Source organism: Aquarana catesbeiana, linkage group LG04 (genome assembly GCF_042186555.1).
Source record: "Aquarana catesbeiana isolate 2022-GZ linkage group LG04, ASM4218655v1, whole genome shotgun sequence".
Taxonomy (NCBI): Eukaryota; Metazoa; Chordata; class Amphibia; order Anura; family Ranidae; genus Aquarana; species Aquarana catesbeiana.
Window position 1 is genome coordinate 615,333,897 of NC_133327.1, and position 19,904 is coordinate 615,353,800.

At 42.9% G+C, this 19,904-nt stretch overlaps 1 protein-coding gene across 1 annotated transcript in view; it reads left to right on the forward strand.

Annotated features, from left to right (window-relative positions):
• The window catches only part of MKKS (MKKS centrosomal shuttling protein), a 21,441-nt gene extending 5,107 nt beyond the window's left edge, over positions 1 to 16,334 (forward strand). The window contains exons 2-4 of the mRNA XM_073628268.1: positions 2,623 to 2,798; positions 12,190 to 12,300; positions 14,241 to 16,334. Coding sequence (XP_073484369.1) covers positions 2,623 to 2,798; positions 12,190 to 12,300; positions 14,241 to 14,684 — 731 coding nt within the window. The 3' untranslated portion in view covers positions 14,685 to 16,334. The remainder of the gene's footprint in view (positions 1 to 2,622; positions 2,799 to 12,189; positions 12,301 to 14,240) is intronic.
• Positions 16,335 to 19,904: the final 3,570 nt, after the last annotated feature.

Genomic DNA, 19,904 nt, shown 5'->3' on the forward strand with positions numbered 1-19,904 from the left:
TCAGATAAAGCCAGGCAGGTTTGGACAGTTTTTTTTGCCTTAACCACTTCAGCCCCCGAAGATTTGGCTGCTCAATGACCAGGCCATTTTTTGCGATACGGCACTGTGTCGCTTTAACTGACAATTGTGCGGTCGTGCAACGCTGTACGCAAACAAAATTTACGTCCTTTTCTTCCCACAAATAGAGCTTTCTTTTGGTGGTATTTAATCACCTCTGCGTTTTTGGGGGGTTTTTTTGCGCTATAAACAAAAGGAGAGACAATTTTGAAAAAAAAAAAACACAATATATTGTCCTTTTTACTATAATAAATATTCCCATTTTTTTTTTTTTTAAAGCCAATTTTTTTTCTCAGTTTAGGCCAATATGTATTGTTCTACATATTTTTGGTAATAAAAATCGCAATAAGTGTATATTGATTGGTTTGCGCAAAAGTTATAGCGTTTACAAAATAGGGGATAGATTTATGGCGTTTTTATTATTATTTTTTTTTACTAGTGATGGCGGCGATCTGCGGTTTTTATCAAGACTGCGAAATGGCGGACACATCCAACACTTTTGACATTTTTTTGGGGGCGATTGACAATTATACAGCGATAAGTGCTATAAAAAATGCACTGATTACTGTATAAATGTCACTGGCAGGGAAGGGGTTAACACTAGGGGGAGATCAAGGGGTTAACTGTGTCCCCTAGTGTGTGTTCTAACTGTAGGGGGAGGGGACTGACTATAGGAGATGACAGATCGTGGTTCCTAGCTATTAGGAACTCACAATCTGTCTCTCCTTTCCTCACAGAACAGGGACGTGTGTGTTTACACACACACGTCCCTGTTCTGCCTCTTGTGCCCGGCGGTCATCGCGACCGCCGGTCACGAGCATCAGCACCCCGCAGTGCAGCGGGCGCTCGCGCCTGTTATCCTGCTTAAAGGAGCTGACGTACAGCTACAACGGCTCGCAGGATCGTGCCAACCTGCCACAGTATAATGAGAGCGGTTGGTTGGCAAGGGGGTAATACATGAAACCATAATTTTAAAAACTGCATTTTGTATTTACTAGGGTTATCTTTGTGTAGTAATAAAATTTATTTGATCTGAGTCATTTAAGTGTGACAAATATGCAAAAAAATAACAAATCAGAAAGGGGGCAAATACTTTTTTATACAACGGTATATCTACAACTCATGATACATTAGTGTGATGGTCAGTGGGAAGGATGCTCCTTACACTTGTGGTCATTGGGAAGAATTTCCACCTTGCAGATAGCCTAAAAAAAGCAATGGTGTTAGTGGGAACTTATCTGAGAGGCAGAAATTGGTCAAGGAACCCCTAGTAACCGCTGAAGGAACCCTGGTTGACAATGCCTGCTCAAATTTATTTCTTTGTACCTAGTACCTGTATTTGGAGGATAAACTATATGGTGGGCTTTAATCTTTGTCTAATGTAGAGCTAAGCTTTACCTTTAATGGTTTTCCATTAAACTGTTAAATGGTGGGCGTGGTCCTTAGTATTAAAGTTAGAACTAAAGGAAAAACTTTTTTTTTACCTTAACCACTTCCCGATCCAGCCATAGTAAAATTACGTCCTCGGTTTGAAGTGGAATACTCCACAGTTATGGCTGCAGCAATATGCCATAACCCTGGTATTGGCTTTTCAGCCTGTGATTTAAAAGTAATCTGAGCAGCTGATTAGCCGCTGGATCGCTTATAGAAGCTCCCTTCCCCCCGCTGATTTCTGGTGGTTCTCGGATTTACTGGGATGATCAGTAAGTCCAGGAACCAATGCAGTTGCGGCAGCTGACCACAGAGATTAGCTGAAGAAAGATGGCCTCAGCTTAACTCTATGGTCTAGGAGGACCGAAGCGACATCATGGTGTCGCTTCCAGTTCCAGTTCAATGTAAACTATGCCATTTTTTTAAATAGCTTTGGATCAATGTTTTTGATCTCACCATAACATCAGCTTTCATATTTTACAAAAAATTTGGTTGTATATTGTGTTTTTGTTTTTTCAATTCATGAAAGTGTATTTTTTTTTTTTTTTTTTTTTAATTGCGTTTGTTTGGGAGTTCTAAGTAATCTAAGTTCTGGCAAAAAAAACACATTTTTACATATATGAGAGAAGTGTCAGAATTGGCCCCTCTTAAATATAGTAACAGATTATTTGAGTGTTGTTTTTTTTACATCTGTTTCTTATTGGGGAGATTTTTCTTTTACTTCTGTCCCATAGCCATGAGAGCTAGGGGACTAGCATTTTATCAGAAAAGTTCAGCAGTGGCAGCCTGCATATGTCTGTGTAGTTTTCCTTTTAAGAAAGTTTGTAGTGCTCTCCATGGCAGGGGCTTGGCACTCTGGCCTGGTATAGGCAGAGAAGAGATCTAAAACAATGGTTTTTTGCTGTCTGATACACACAATATAAGGAATCTGCATCTGACCTACTGGCAATGACATAGATCAGGTATTTCAATTAAACATGAATAACTGAAATTTTATTGCACAGGTCTCCTTTATCAGTCTTATTCTGTGCCGTTGTGGCTATATATATTCCTGCATCAATATTTATGACCTTTTCCAGAAAACTATTGCAGCAGCTTAAAGTAATTTACTTTTTTTCCCCCCCTCATTCACAGGTGCACAGTCTATAGCTTCTCTGAGCAGTCTTTCCTCTGCTTGCTATGGCAGCCTCGGGCAAATCAGCAAAATGTCCCATGGAAACAAGCAGTACTTGCATCTTATTCCCTCAGACACGTCTGTGTGCAGCTTTCTGCTCTGCAACCGAAATGAGACATCCCTGAAAGAGCTTGTGGTAAATGAATGCTTTTTATCCTGGTTGTTAAATTTTGTATAATCAAAAAAAACATAATTTAAAGTGGTTCTAAAGCTAAAATGTTTTTTTACCTTAATGCATTCCCTGCATTAAGGTTAAAAACATTTTATGACTTGCTGTGCTGCCCCACCTCCCTAAATACTTACTCAAGTCCTCAATTGATCCAGTGTTGTTCATGGCTGTATCTCTTATCTTCCTCTCCCTCTACTCACAGTAGTAGTAGACATTGGCTCCCGCTGCTGTCAGTCAAATGCTGTGATGAGGGCAAAGCCATGCTATGTGTGTCTATGGACGCGCACAGCCCGGCCTGGAATCAAGCCCACATGTCTGCCCCCAGAGCAAGCTGTTTGCTATGGGGCAGACACAGAAGAAGAGTGGACAAGGCCAGTGGGGGACCCCAGAAGAGGAGCTTCAGAGCCACCTTGTGCAATACCATAAGATGTTGCCTTTAGAACCACTTTAATTAATCTGGACTTGTACTCAGATGAGAATTTATGGCAATGTTCACAGATCTCCTGGGATCATTAAAGATTTATGGAGATTTTTAAAAATACTTTTCCTGAAGAATATAATGCTTCAGGCTCCCTTCAGTGCTGGCAATGTATGTAGAATTCTTTTGGGCTGAGGTTTTCACACATTTTACCAGCACTACGGGCAAACTGAAGCAGCATTTTCTCCAGGAATGGTAACTATTTTAGCAAGCATGTTAAAATAGTTTTGTGATGGTACTTAAGTATAGGTACAATTAAGGTTTTATTGAAGGCAAAGTCCACCTTTGGGACCATGTTTAATGTTACACCCATATTTTTTTTTTTTTTATAACAGAAAATAGGTTTTATTCGAAAATATAGGCATTGACATTGACACAGTGCACAGACAATAGATATATGCATAAGGTCAAAAACAGAGACAGTAGATCAAGTGAAGCTGATAATGAGCGTCATAAGTAAAACATAGCTACAGGCATATTGAGCATCACGACAATCACATCCAACATAATACTCCAAGGTGAGATGGGGGGAGGGAAAGGGAGGGACAAGAAGCAATTTGTGGGACTATCAAAACTTATATCACAAGAGTAGAATGCAAGACATGAGGGTATCATATAGGACATCTCCATAGAACTTAAGGCTGCGAGCCATGTGCATCGATCCATTGCGACCAGACCTTATCAAATTTTTTTAGGACAGTTCCTGCTCTCATAGGTCAGTTTATACAGTGGTAGGACAGAGTTAATCGTTGTTTCCCACATGTTAAGTGTAGCTGGGTAGGTTGCTTCCACCTGGGAAGAATCTCTCTTCTAGCATAATATAGGGCATAAAAGAGAAATAATTTCTTGTACCTAGGGGCCTCAACATTCTCCATGCTGCCAAGTAGAGCCAAGGCCGGGTTCAGGCCGAGGGACCAATCTCTGAAGGCCCCCTAGGGCTTCAATTACACTCTCCCAAAAGGGACGGATCAAAGGGCCTGTCCATGGCATGTGGAAGAATCTACCCGGGAAGGACCTGCACTTGGAGCAGAGGGGGGTTATGTCAGGATAGATGCTGGCTAGTCTCACGGGGGTATAGTAGGCTCGGTGGAGATATAGTCACTCACCGAGTCCTCCCATTCCTCCTCAGTCAATTCTGGGATGTCAGCTTTCCATTTGTCATACGCTTTTGTCAGGGATGTCATGTGGGCCAAGGAGAGGTAAAAGTAAAGGGAGGAGAGAGGCTTGTCTAGGATTGTGGAGATCAGCAGTCATCCACTGTGTCAGTCTGGAGAGTTAGAGGGCCAGGGAATTGGGCCTGCGTCACGTGTCGAAGCTGATAGTACCTGAAGGTCATTGAGGTGGGAATATCATATTTGTCCCTTAGTACCAAAAAGGAGAGAAGAGAGCCGTCTACAAAAATGTGTTTGAGGGCTGTTATCCCCTTAGATGCGTATAGAAGTGTGGGAGTCTTGGGTTACCCCAGAGGGGAGTATGGGGGGAAATTGTTGAGTCGGTTTTGTAAATGCCCCCCGCCTGTTGCCACACCTGGACAGTCGTTCGCATTGGGGTTGTCACTTGAAGATGGGCCCTAGGCCCTCTGTAGACCAGGTTGCTCAGGGCCACATAGAACCCCAGAATGGCCACCTCTAAAAGTACTGCAGGGTTCTGTTTGGGCTGACTAAACCACCACCGGACCGTCACTAGTACTGCGGCCCAGTAGTAGAGCTGGAAATGAGGCATTGCTAAACCCCCCTGAGAGAGGAGGAGTTGGAGCGTCCACCTCGCCAGTCTCTGGGTTTTTCCTGCCCAAACAAAAGCTGTTATGATGCTATGCAATTTGCGAAAAAATGATTTGGGAGTAGGGATCGGGGTATTCCTGAAAACGTATAAAAATTTAGGGAGGTAGACCATCTTCTGTAAATTCACCCTACCCACTGGTGACAGAGGCAGAGTTTTCCATAGCTGACATTTCTTACCAAATTGAACCATTAAGGGAGAAAGGTCATCTGCCATATAAGCCTGCAAGAATGCTTGGATACTTATCCCCAGGTATTTAAACTCCTCTAACTACTGAAGCGGGGTCCCAGTGTCTATCCCAGAACCTGAGGGGTGAAGGGAAAAAAGGACCGACTTGTCCCAATTAGTGCGGATCCCTGAATATCCCCCAAATTGGTCTGTAATCTCCAAGGCAGACTGTAGGGAGACTCCTGCATCGTCCAGTTACAGCAGGGTGTCGCCTGTGTAGAGTGATATTTTCTCCCGAAGTACCCCGACTTGTATACCCATCACCCAGTGATCCTGACGTATTGGGATCACCAGAGGCTCTATCGCCAGGGCGAAGAGCCCCGGGGAGAGAGGGCAGCCCTGCCTGGTGCCCCTACTCAGTCCAAAGGGGTCAGACAACAGGCCATTTACTCGGACTCTAACAGTCGGGTCCCTATTGAGGAGTTGTATTCAGGAGATAAACTTGGACCCAAGTCCATAACATTCCAGCACCTTCCAGAGGAAAGGCCATTCGACAGAGTCGAACGCCTTTTCCGCGTCTAATGCTGCTATCACTCCCGTGTCGCCCTCCCTGGCCAGATCCACATGGGAAACAGCCTACGGATGTTTATATCCATCCCTCTGCACGGCATGAACCCAGACTGATCCGGAGGCACCAGAGCTGTAATCACCATTTTTAACGGGGTGGCCAGTATTTTTGCTAACAGCTGGGCATCCACATTGATCAGGGAGATCGGGCAGTAAGATTTGCAGAGGTCCTTTCCAGGCTTAGGAATCACCACTATCACAGCTTCTGACATGGAAGCTGGCAAGGACCCGTCTCGCAAGGTAGACAAGAGCATAGAGTGAAATCTGGGTGCCAGATCCTCAGCATATGTGCTATAAAATTCAGTGGGGAAACCATCAGGGCCTGGTGTCTTCGCAGCCTGAAGAGAAGATATGGCCTGCCGAACCTCCTTAAGGGTAATAGGGAAACCCTATAGGTCGTAGTCAGGATAGGGATGTCAACGTCAGAGAGGCATATGTGGAGGTCTTCCATAGAGTAGTCTACCCGCGTAGAGTAGAGTTCCGAGTAGTAGGAAGCAAAGCAGTCAGTAATTGCTCTAGACGAAGTCTGTCTAATCCCGTCTTTGTCAATCAACGAGGGGACACTCATAGAGGGCGACTGTTCGCGTAGCAGCCAGGCCAACAATCTACCACCTCGTTCACCCTCTTAAAAAATCCTTTGGGATTGCTGAAGCATCTTCTTTTTGGTCAGGGAAGTACGGATCATAAGGACTGCTCTGGTAATTTCCTGAAGCCGAACGTGAAGCTCTGGGTCTTTGGTCTGGGTGTACTGTCACTCCAAGGAAGCAGCCAGTCCATCAGCTCTTACCAAGTCAGCCTTTAGCTGCCTACAAACCCCTCCAATGAGTGTCTGGTAGTGGCCCCTGGAGAAAGCCTTAAAGGCATCCCAGACCACTGCCCCCGAGGCAGACCCCGGGTTGAGGACCCAATACGTATGCATCTGTTGGCGAAACCCGAAATCCACCCCAGGGTCAGAGATCCAGAACCTCGACAGTCTCCACAACCTATCTGAGGGAGATCCCTCCAGGGACAACTGAAGCAGCATTGGTGCATGGTCTGAGATCCCCCTTGGCAGGATACAAACCTGTTGGACCCTGGGCAAAATGGAGCTTCCCGCATATATCAGATGTATGCGGGAGAAAGTCCTATAGGTGACAGAGTGGCACGTGAAGGACCTGTCGAGGGGGTGTCTCCGCCACCACAGATCTGTCAGCCTGTAGGCCTCCACCCATGCGGAGAGGTCTGAAGTAGAACCCCCCACACAGGCAAAGTGGTCCAGCTCAGGGTTAGGTGGCATATTGAAATCCTCAATGAGGAGCACATTATCTGTTGCATACTTGGCAATGAAAGAGCCTAGCTTGTGAAGCAATCTGGTTGAAGCAGGAGGAGGTATGTACAAACCTACCAGCACAATTTCTAAACATTCCACCATTGCTTGAATTATCTTGTAGCGTCCATCTGGGTCAAGTGCAAGATCCAAGAGTCTAAATAGTATGGATTTGCGTACCAGGACACTGACACCTCTGGCAAAATTAGAGTAGGTCAGGTGGAACTGGTGACCCACCCAGGGTTTTTTTTTAGACTAAGGATCTTTTTCCCCACCAAGTGGGTCTCCTGAAGAACACAAATGTGAGGGTTATAAGTCTTTAGGAATTGGAATACCAACGACCCTTTCACAGAAGAATCAAGGCCTCTGGTATTGCAAGAGATCACATTGAGAGATGCCATTCAGCCGTCATGTACAGCAGTATAGGGAGGGACTCAAGGAGCAGCCTCAACCCAGATGGAGCAAAGACAGGCAACCGAATGCCACAAGTTAGATTACCCACCAAGAGCAGAGTTAAGCTGAGCCCGTGTGATTGTGTCATATATGCATTGTTATAATAAACAGTAAAACAATACATAAAATAACAAAACACCCCCCCCCCCCCACCCTGCCAGCCCCCCCATAATTGTGAGCGGCATATCTTCCCAAAAGGAGCACAGCAAGAAGCCATGCTTTGGAAGCAACGTGTGCAAGAGGCATACAGTACATAGGTTTAGCTAACCCATAACAGCTAGGGTTATCCGCATGAAAAATGATGTGCTGGTCTCCCAGCCAACTGGGGTACAAAACTTAGTGCGTTCAATAGGAGCATCCTGAGGATAGTGTGGGCCCCGGGCAGGAGTAGGGAGCTCCAACCAAGAAACAACAGTTGATGTGGAGTCACCGATACATAATCCCACCTGAGCTCCCAGGAACAAAGGAATATAGGAGAGCGTGGCTCTGTTCCCCTGGAGGGCCCAGTAAGGCAGAGAAGAGTAGTCCCCCCTCCAGAGCTGTCTCAGTTCCAGGGGGAAAACAGAGCGTCACTATCAAAAGTGCAAAGTGTCCACAATAGGAGGCATCGTATTAAGGCAAAATATGAGAATCAAATACCGCCGTCATCCCGTGCGAATCGTATCCAGCCAGGAGAACGCCTCCTCAGGTGATGTGAAGAAGCGCATCCACTCCCCATCTTGAACTTGAAGTCTGGCCGGGAACAACATACTTGAGGCTTTTGACGAGCAGGCGGGAGCAAACATGGTCGAAAAAACTTCCGTAGGCGTTTTGTGTTTCAATGGAGTAATCCGGAAATATAAGGGAAACCCTCACATTTCTCGCTTTGCGCAGGATTAGGTCACGAAAGTTCAGTAGCTTAAATATGAAAGTGTGCGGGGGTGCTCCCTGTGGCCCCCTGACTAGGTGGACCCGATGGGCATGCTCCACCACAAAGTGGGGTGAGAATGAGGCACAGGGTAGGAGAGAGCGCCGCAGCTTTTCGGTGAAGAGAGTAGTATCATTGCCCTCTGCTCCCTCAGGCAGCCCCAATATGCGCAAATTATTGTGTCTGTTGTGGTTTTTGGCATCTTCAGCCCGTGATTGCAAGTGTTTCACTCTTATCTTTAAAGTATGGAGGTCTGCCGCGTGTTCCCGCTGTATGTCCTCTGTTGAGGATACACGCTGCTCCACCTCAGTCACCCGACCCCTAAAGGTATCACTGTCTCTCCTAATCAGCCCTAATTCAGTATATACATGGTCCATTTTCTCTGTTAGGGCCATTTTGCATGCTTTGATGGCTTCCATGAGGGCTGCATGCTCCGGAGGAGCCGCAGGAGCTGCAGCCTCGTGATTCACCTCCTCCCTCTGGCAGTATGGGTTATGGCGGCGACCTTACCCTCGGCTTGCAGAGAGTTCCCTTTTTTGTTCTGTTTCCGAGTGGCACCTCCCCGTCTGTAGCCGGGCATGGGTGGTCAGATCCAGGCAGCCAGGAGCGCCAGGTGAAGCGGGTGAGAGTCTTCCAGCACCGTGGTATATTAGTATTTAGTGTGTATTATGAAACGCAGTTGCATTCCCCGATTCCCCAGGGCTTCTTCCTGGAGCATTCTTTTGATTTTTGTAAATTAGCTTGGCTGTGTGTGCTCCTTTTTACACAGCCATGTCATTCATTCATATGGATCTATGATTGGGAAGACTGCACATTCCATCTGCCAGCGCACCAGAGGGACTCAGATCCAGTGGCAGCTGGTGGTAATTTAAATTACTTAAATGATCTATGGCGGGCATCATGGGTGACAGACATCACGGGCGGCTTTCCCTTCCCCTGCTCTCCTCCGTGGGCATCATGGTGACTTCCGTCACCTCCCTCCTCCTCGGCGGTCAATCAGTGAGATTCAGTGTGAAAATAGAGAATATTCATTCGCTATTATCGCACAATTGTGTGGGCATGGTTCGCAGTGCCACTGGCTCTAATCACATGCTTTAATCACAACACCCCAAATCTCCCCCCCTCTCTTGGAATTCATGCATCCGGCATCCTGCATAGGGGCCGGACGCATCAATGGGGGGGGGGGGGGGTTGTCACCCGTGCACCCTTAATGGATGGGCCGCCCCTGCCCATATCATAACCACACTTGTAGTCCACTGTTTACTTCCTTCAGCCCCATAAGAGTAGATCTGCACCTACCTACACACCTGAGGCTGGGATGTAAACAATCAGGAGTATGTGCACACACCGGTCATGGTTGCAGTGCTCTGCGGGCTTCAATGAAAACATTGAATATAGTGCTATTTTTATTTTATTTTATTAATGTGGGTTTATTACATTTTTGTAAAAGGTGGAGTGTCTCTTAAAGTTAGAATTCCAGATTTAATATGACTTTAGTGTGTTTGGGCCAAGTTGGCCCAAACAAACTTGCTCTAATAAATAATGATGTGGCTGCTATGTATGCTGTAATATACTGAAATAGCATACAGTATGTGGAGCAAAAAGTATTCAGTATTCAGTCAGCCACCAATTGTGCAAGTTCTCCCACTTAAAGATGAGAGAGGCCTGTAATTGTCATCATAGGTATACCTCAACTATGAGAGACAAAATGTGGAAACAAATCCAGACAATCACATTGTCTGATTTTTTTAAAGAATTTATTTGCAAATTATGGTGGAAAATAAGTATTTGGTTACCTACAAACAAGCAAGATTTCTGGCTTTCACAGAGCTTATTCTTCTTCTTTAAGAGGCTCCTCTGTCCTCCACTCATTACCTGTATTAATGGCACCTGTTTGAACTTGTTATCAGTATAAAAGACACCTGTCCACAACCTCAAACAGTCACACTCCAAACTCTACTATGGTGAAGACCAAAGAGCTGTCGAAGGACACCAGAAACAAAATTGTAGACCTGCACCAGGCTGGGAAGACTGAAATTGCAATAGGCAAGCAGCTTGGTGTGAAGAAATCAACTGTGGGAGCAATAATTAGAAAATGGAAGACATACAAGACCACTGATAATCTCCCTCGATCTGGGGCTCCACGCAAGATCTCACCCCATGGGGTCAAAATGATCACAAGAACAGTGAGCAAAAATCCCAGAACCACACGGGGGGACCTAGTGAATGACCTGCAGAGAGCTGGGACCAACGTAACAAAGGCTACCATCAGTAACACAGTACGCCGCCAGGGACTCAGATCCTGCAGTGCCAGACGTGTCCCCCTGCTTAAGCCAGTACATGTCCGGCCCGTATGAGGTTTGCTAGAGAGCATTTGGATGATCCAGAGGAGGATTGGGAGAATGTCATATGGTCAGATGAAACCAAAGTAGAACTGTTTGGTAGAAACACAACTCGTTGTGTTTGGAGGAGAGAGAATGCTGAGTTGCAACCAAAGAACACCATACCTACTGTGAAGCATGGGGTGGCAACATCATGTTTTGGGGCTGTTTCTCTGCAAAGGGAACAGGACGACTGATCCGTGTACATGGAAGAATGAATGGGGCCATGTATCGTGAGATTTTGAGTGCAAACCTCCTCCCATCAGCAAGGGCATTGAAGATGAAACGTGGCTGGGTCTTTCAGCATGACAATGATCCCAAATACACTGCTGGGCAACAAAGGAGTGGCTTTGTAAGAAGCATTTCAAGGTCCTGGAGTGGCCTAGCCAGTCTCCAGATCTCAACCCCATAGAAAACCTTTGGAAGAAGTTGAAAGTCTGTGTTACCCAGCAACAGCCCCAAAACATCACTGCTCTAGAGGAGATCTGCATGGAGGAATGGGCCAACATACCAGCAACAGTGTGTGATAACCTTGTGAAGACTTACAGAAAACGTTTGACCTCTGTCATTGCCAACAAAGGATATATAACAAAGTATTGAGATGAACTTTTGATATTGACCAAATACTTATTTTCCACCATAATTTGAAAATAAATTCTTTCCAAATCAGACAATGTGATTGTCTGGATTTGCTTCCACATTTTGTCTCTCATGGTTGAGGTATACAGTACCTATGATGACAATTTCAGGCCTCTCTCATGTTTTTAAGTGGGAGAACTTCCACAATTGGTGGCTGACTAAATACTTTTTTGCCCCACTGTACATTGTGGCAGCACTACAAGCGACTTCTATCTGCTGCTGGAATTAAATACAATCGGCCTGAATGCTTCTCTGCCATTCAGGAGAAGCTTTGTATTAATGAATACAAGCTTTGCTGTGATTGGCTCAGATAGAGAGGCGGGCGAAAGACATCACGATTTCTGCCTCAGCCAACCAGAGGAAGCGTTGTATTCATTGATAAAAATATAAGGCTTCTCCTGATTGGTGGAGAAATGTGATTTTGGTGGGCCCTGAGTAATGTGATTTTCATTTCAGTTGATAGAAAAAACTTTCACAATTTACAGCAGCAATTTTTTTTTTCTTATTATAAATATGTCTTGACTTACCGTTTTTTAGGGATAAACTACTGACTGAATATATAATGTACAACATGTAATTATGTCAGAAACATAACATACTTTTTTTTTTCTTTTAATAAGAGAGTTTGTCAGACTGCCGAACATACTTTAAATCACCTGCTTAAGGACCCCTGGCTGCTCCTTGGAGGCGGCTGCACTGAAACACATTTAGCTGCTTATGTCCGCTATAAGGTATGGTAAGATTTTTCATAACCTTACATGCCTATGCTTCATAAACACAAACCTAACATTGCTGGCAACATGCCCATTTAAAGGGGGTCAATACTCACCTCCAATCCAGAGATGTGATATCCGCAAGCTCCCTCACCAGTGCTAATATCTCCTGTTTTCCTCAGGTCCAACATCTTCCGCCATCTTATTTGGGAGGCCTGGGGTGACATAACTTTTATTGCAGAAGAGACATGGTATATCTATTATGTAATAAAAAAAACTTCCCCGGAGGCCCAAGCAAAGGTTTAAAAAAACACAATTTGTTCCAATTGTGTAATCATTGAAATAGTATTAAGGCCTCCTATTTTTTATATTAATGTATGTCAATACAATAATGTTGAAAGTAGGAGGGCTTATTAGTGCGATTTTATATACAAGATTTTTTTTTTGTTTGTCCCTAGTCACTTACTTTTTAGATGCTGGCAAGCCGCATCCTCCTCATCCCCAGTGCATCTTTCCCAAACTTCTTGTTGGGAGGGCGCGCACTGATCAAAAAGTCACATAACTCCTGACGCCTGCAGAGGGACTACATTTCACATCACACTTAGCACCATTTACTCCAGTGCTTGCATAACCAGTATTAAATGTCAGCTGGTCTCTCCACTCACAGCTGTCAGTCAGTCCCTAGAGGCGAAGCTGGGAAATATCCCATTCGAACAGTCAAAATAATTGCTTTGCTATTTTAACGGAAACCTGTTAGGTTAGGAATGAGGGGGTAGCCATTATTGGCTTAGGGCTCATGCACACTGCAGCTCAAAAAAAAATGCTTTTTACAGGCATTTGAGCTTTTATTCCTCTGCCTAAAAACTTGAATAAGCTTGTGCTTTTTTGTGCTCTTTTGCACATTTTTATTGAACTTCTTTGACCTTTTTTGATCATAAGTATTTTTGTTTTCACAAACCCTGCCCTCAACAAATTTTTTCCTTTATTTATTTTTTTTTCCTAGCTTCTTTGAGCCTTTTTCACTTATGCATCCTTTTTTGCTATAAAGCTCCTCTCAAAAACGCGGGTTTGATTGGGTTTTTTTCTGCCTGTGAGCTCATATGCCTGCAAACTCCTGAAAGAGCCATAATGTGCACATTGGCTAACATGGAGGGGAGTTTCCAGACAGAAAAAAATAAGAGCTCAAAAAATCTCAAAAGCCTGTGGGAGCTTCTTTGAGATGCTCTGTGCATGAAACCTTAAAGTAGTTGTAAACCTCAGTCATGAAATCTGAGCAAAGCACATATATCTGTACTATTTACTTTTCTCTCTCCAAAAGTTTCTGGTGCTTCATTCCTCTGTTATAAGCATGAGTCACTTCTGAGAAGTTTTCCTGACACATGAGATAAAATTTGTGTCGAGGAGGGAGCTCAGCGCAGAATTTGTCTATTCACAACGCACTTTTTCTGCTGTGTGAAAGGGGCAGGTGTTCCTTTTCTCCAATCAGCTCTCACACACTGTAACTGCAGCCTCTGTGATACTAACATATGCAGAAGGATTTTAACATGATTCTGTCTAGGGAAGAGAGGGCTGCAGATGAACAAGTAAAACCTACATAGGAGGATTTGTTTGTTTCATCTGTGTATCATCTGAGGCTGTTCACTTCACTTTACAATTACTTTAAATTACATTTTGCTTGTTGTTTACAGAATATCTGTCTCTGTGGCTTCACTAGTTAATGAGTTTTCCTGCCTGTGACTCTCTAGAGAAGCAGAGGATCATAATGACAGTCATGCAAGCGGCAGAAATTTTGCTCCACCCAAATCACAAAATGACATACGCGTCACAAAAAAAATAAATAAAATTATACACAAACACATCACCTTTCTATTCTACTTATGTACAGTATTGAAGTTCTGGATATGTCTAATCAACTTGCATAAGAATCCTAATACAGCAATGTTGTCTTGTTGTTACAGAATGCCAATATCCACAGCAGCCATCTGGAAGGGCAGAACTGCTCAGTGGCAGAGTATAAACTGGTGTCAGACTGCTTCTCTTCTTGCTTAGAATCAGCAGCACGAAGTCTGGAACATGATGGGGGAGACAGTCTTACTGATCTTCAGGATGGTCACGTCTGGTCCATTCCTCCTAATTCTACTCTAGACTTCAACTGTATAGAGACTGGACAGAAGTGTGGCTGTCAGTTACTCGGAAAGGGTGATGACATGGAGTGGAGCATGCTAGGCAGTGGCCACAAAGCATTCAGTCCACGAAGCAGCACAGGTGTATCCCCATTATTAATGAACAAAGAGCCACTGGTCGTTGATAGTTTCACTGCAAAATACAATGGACTCAAAGTGGCTGTGAACACAGCAGGGCTGATTTTGGACCTGGCATATGTTATCAAAGATGAAAATTGAGTGTGATTGTTAAATGTAAACCCCCCCTTTGCAATCCACTTATTGCAGAAGCAATAGATCAACACCAAGAAAGAGAAGGGGATGCAGATCTAGAGACCAGAATAATTGAGCCCCCCAAGGTATAACTGACAGATAAATAACTATATATGGCTATATAAAATAAATTTGCATATAATTGGGGGTGCATGTTCTCAGGCACCTTTGTATATGTGGAAGACAACATTGCCTTTTTAATTGGTGGTGGAGGGTAGTGTGTTTTTGTTTTTTTTTTACTTTATATATTTTTGTAATTATTATTATTCTATTAATTATTTATTATTCTTTTTGGTACATTTATAGTTATTTATCCATCAGTTGTACCCCGGGGGCTCAATTATTCTGGCCTCTAGATCAGCACCCCCTTCTCTCTCTTGATGTTGATCCATCTATAGCATTGGATAGTTTGACAAGAGAGCCACACCATTACATATTAAGTGGGTGTTCGAAAGGGGGGTTTGTAGCCCTAATTGTGTAGCCCTTATTTTATAGTTTATAGGTTTTGTACTATTCCAGAAGAAACCTGCGGTCTCTCCTCTTCCAGAACATTAACAAAAAAATCAGTGAGTCCACGGTGCTTGATGCCTACTCAGAATTTTTTTTACCAGGCACCAACAACTCAGCATTAACAAAGCCTTAACACATGTTTCACACAAGAAGGTATGAGTGAGCACTGGTGTGAAACATAGTGAGGGCCTGTGTCAATGGGCTTTAGGCTTGTGCCAATGGCATCACATAGACATCCGTTTTAAATGCTTCTGAGATAATTCAGAATTCATTGACAGGTGCATTTGTTTTGCAGTTGACCTGTATCAAAAGGGTTTTGCATTTTTATAGACGTATATGCAATAAACTTTGTCCTTAGTTTTTTTTTTTTTGTTGATAGTCATCTGTTAGTACCTTTTCTATGGTGGATAACCTCTGATTTAGCACTATAGTCTGCCTTTGATTTTTTTACATTAGAAATGTGGACACCTGTTTTGTGTATTCAAGGATATCTTATAGTTTGCATATAATGTTCTCATTTTTCTGAAGATAAATATAAATCACTGCAGTCGCCTAAGTTATATATCTTAGATTGTAAGCTCTAATGAGCAGGGCCCTTCCTATTGTATTGTAATTCTAATTGTACTGTTAGCCCTCATGTTGTAAAGTGCTGCGTAAACTGTTGGCACTGTATAAATTCTGTATAATAAAAAAGAGAAACAGGGAGGTAAATAGAGATATATAGATAGATATTTATTTTTTTCTAAAAAAAATTTTAGCATATTTTTGGAAAAGTCCTTGGTTGTCATTTGACAGCATACCAGTCATACCGGAGGATTCAATTGAAAATAATGTAGAAGTATACTCTCTAGGTTGCTGATTTCCTTCCAGCTCTTTCAGCCTATAGTACTAGTACTCAAATATATAATGGCTTTTGAAACTTTTCATAATTAATTGGGGACTCTGTAAAAGTAACCGTCCACCTGTACTTGCACTTATGACTGGACCTTTTTTCAAAATAACTTGCGTGGGGTAGGGGGACTTGAGTTATCTCTGTGTCCAACAATAAAATATAACTACAGACAAGCCATATTTAACATTCTGTAATAAACATGGTTAGAAAATTAATTTACATAGTTGTGTTTTTAAATTTTGCATAATGTTTCTTCAATATTTAGATCAGTATCTGGACATGATGAGTCCTATGCCACCATCTTCTTTTCTTAGGTCATCATGGGTGGTTGTCTCGCCCATGTTCCTTGAAGCCTGATGATGCACTGCTGGGTCCCTCCCCCTCCAGACACTATATTGAAGCCGGTGCTTCCTGGGATGGCTAAATATCTACAAGAGGCTGTTGTGGCATCATTCTTGTCTAGGTGAGATTGGAGGCAGAGAATGGGAGGAGGGGAAAAAAGTAAGCAAAATAAATCTTGGCATTTTAAGCGGGGAGAGTTGTGATGCAGCAAAGTGTTTTTTTGCTGTGAAGGTCTGCTTTAAGTGTTTGCAAATACAGTACTGTGCCATCTAGTTGGGACAAACATGATATTACAAGACAATTTCAAGTTTGCAAAACTATTTTATTTACTATCTTTCAGTCATTTATATGGCCTCCCTTAGCTCTATACCTCCCTCACCCTCTTAAGCATTGATGCCACAATTTTTTCACACAAATCCTTCACTTCAGGGTCCCTAAACCACACTTAGAGAACACTTTCTATCATTTAAATTTTTTGTTGTACAATCCAAATTTTCTATGTGAGCATCCATCTTTTTTATGTGAGCTTTCACAATGGCCCAGAGGTTCTCTAGCAGGTTTAAGTCTGGTGAATTTCCTGGCCATTTCAATACTTTTAATTTTTTGGGGGAAAAAAAGTCCTTTGTTAACTCGGAATTGTGACAGGGAGCTGGGTCTTGCTGGAATACGCTGTCTCCATCAGGAAACTGCCTCTTTAGTATTGGGGTCAGTTTTGCCATCAGAACACCTACTTACTTATTACTGTCCATCATGACTTCAGTGGGGAGAAGTGTTTCTTGTCCATAAGCAGTAAAGCACTCCCAAACATGACTTTTGGTGGGTGTTTAGGGGCTTGCTGGATCTGGTCAGTTCAAAGAGGATCTCCAGGCAAGCACTGCATGAAGTTTAACCTGTATCCATGAACATAAAACTGTGTTTCCTCTGAGAATAATGCCATGTACACATGAACGGAAATTCCGCCAGCAAAACTCAGATGAGAGCTCTTTGTCGGAAAATGCAACCGTGTGTATGCTCCATCGGTCTTTTGCTGGCGGAATTCCCTCTCTATTTTTCGGCTGGAAAAAGTTCGTATTCGAAAATGCGATCGTCTGTACAAACTCCGACGCACAAAATTCCTACGCATGCTCGGAAGCATTGAACTTCATTTTCTCGGCGCGTCGTAGTGTTGTACGTCACCGCGTTCTTGACGGTCGAAAGTTCAGAGGACTTTTGTGTGACCGTGTGTATGCAAGGCAAGCTTGAGCGGAATTCCGTCGGAAAAACCATCCAAGTTTTTTCAGACGGAAAATCCACTCGTGTGTACAGAGTATGAACAGTGATCTGTCATCTCCCCTACACAGTCCTCTCCCCCCTTCAGTTAGAACACACAGGGTACACAATTAACCCCTTGATCGACCCCTAATGTTAACCCATTCCCTGCCAGTGTCATATATTTTCAGTAATGAATGCATTTTTATAGCACTGATCGCTGTATAAATGCCAATGGTCCCAAAAATATGTCAAAATTGTCCGATGTGTCCACCATAATGTCGCAGTCCCGATAAAAAATTGCAGATCGCCGCCATTACTAGTAAAAAATAAATGAATAATAAAAATGCCATAAAACTGTCCCCTATTTTGTAGACGCTATAACTTTTGCACAAACCAATCAATATATGCTTATTGCGATGTTTTTTTTTTTTTTACCAAAAATATGTAGAAGAATACATCATACTTTCTTCCACTGCTCCAAAGTCCAGTCTCTATGCTTCTTTGCCCATAACAACCGCTTCTTCTTAATAGTGGGTGTCAAGAGCGGCTTCTTAACTGGGTGTCTGTTTCTGTGGCCACACTGGAAGAGCCAGTGGCGTCCACATTAACTCCATGAGATGCAAGCTCCCTTTTGCTGTTCCCATTGGTCTTTGGGTTTATGATGCTAATTCTTCTGATTAGACCATCATCCCTCGACCCCACTTGATTTCCCCACAACAACTGCATTTGTTTTCTCTCAAACCATCAATTCAGTATTTTCTCTCAAAGCAATTATCGCTTTCGAGGAGAGATAACCATCTATATCTACAACTACATCTGTATAAAAATAAAATATTAATGACAATCATGAACTTCAATTACATCCTTTAATGCGAGAAATCTTAATTCAGACTGAAGTAAAAGAGGGAAAACAGGAGGGCACTTTCTCAAACAAGTTTAGACGTGTGGAAATCAATCTGCAGCAAGTTTAAACTTGCATAGGCCCAATATAAAGTCTTGAAACGGTTCTTGCATGCTCGTCCCAACTAATTTGCACAGTACTGTAATAGATGTTATACTTCACACAGTGCTATACGCAGGGATACATTTTCATTACTAGAACCTGTAGATCAGCCTTTCTCAACATTTTTTAATACAGAGGGAACCCCTGATAATAATTACTACATTTACAGATCACTGGACATCAGTATGAACAGTACTTTGAGATATAAGTATATATAAAAGAATATGGACTCTTGCATGCTTAAGAGTATTACACCCAGGGCTTCTCTATATGACAACCTTTTTTTTTCATTAACACAATGAAACAAATAATGGGAAGAAAAGAAATGCAGAAAATGACCCTTGCATTGGTGGTCAGTGGGAGGAACGTTCCTTTTACGGATATAAATAGCTAAAAGGTTAATTGATGTAGTGATTACTTATCTGCAAGTCTTCTCATTGCTGAAAGAACCCCTGACAACCACTGGAGGAACATACAATCTTTTGGAACTTAAACATTCCTCTTATGGGATAACCTATTATGCTAGCATTCTTGATATAATTTCTGTCCAGCAGGTGGCACACTCAAGGCCCAGTCATACACATCATGCTGATAATATTCTGCAACCCATTTTAATTCTTGTCTTTAGCTGCACCTTTACTGTTAAATTGTTCCAAGTAAAAGCCTTCATTTGGCCACTCATCCTCTAAATAGAAGTAATAAAATCAGGCAATCACCATTCTCGGTAATGCGTTCAACAGCAATAGAGCAAGTATAAACAGAATGCAATTTGCACGCTTTGAAGATTGTTTAATTTGCATCTAGGAGGAAATGTTCTTTCCATATATATATATGCAGTTGTGATATTTTCTCGATCAATTGGTTTGTCATATTTAGGCCTGTCACACCTATGCATTTTTTAGTGCGTTTTCAGTTTTGCAGAAATGTAGTTCACATGTGCATTTTATGGAAAGGGCCAGGGATTTTTTTATCAGTTTTTTGCTTCCATAGACTTCAATGGATTAAAAATGTGTATTGAAAAATGCAAAATGCTCCTGGAATATGCAAACTGCAACCTGCATAGGTGTGAATCGGGCCCTATGGAAGACACCTACTTTGGGTCCTGAGCTGCTTTAACCACTTGCCGACCAGCCGCCGCAGTTGTACTGTGGAAGAATGGCACGGCTGGGCGAAACAACGTTATGTTACG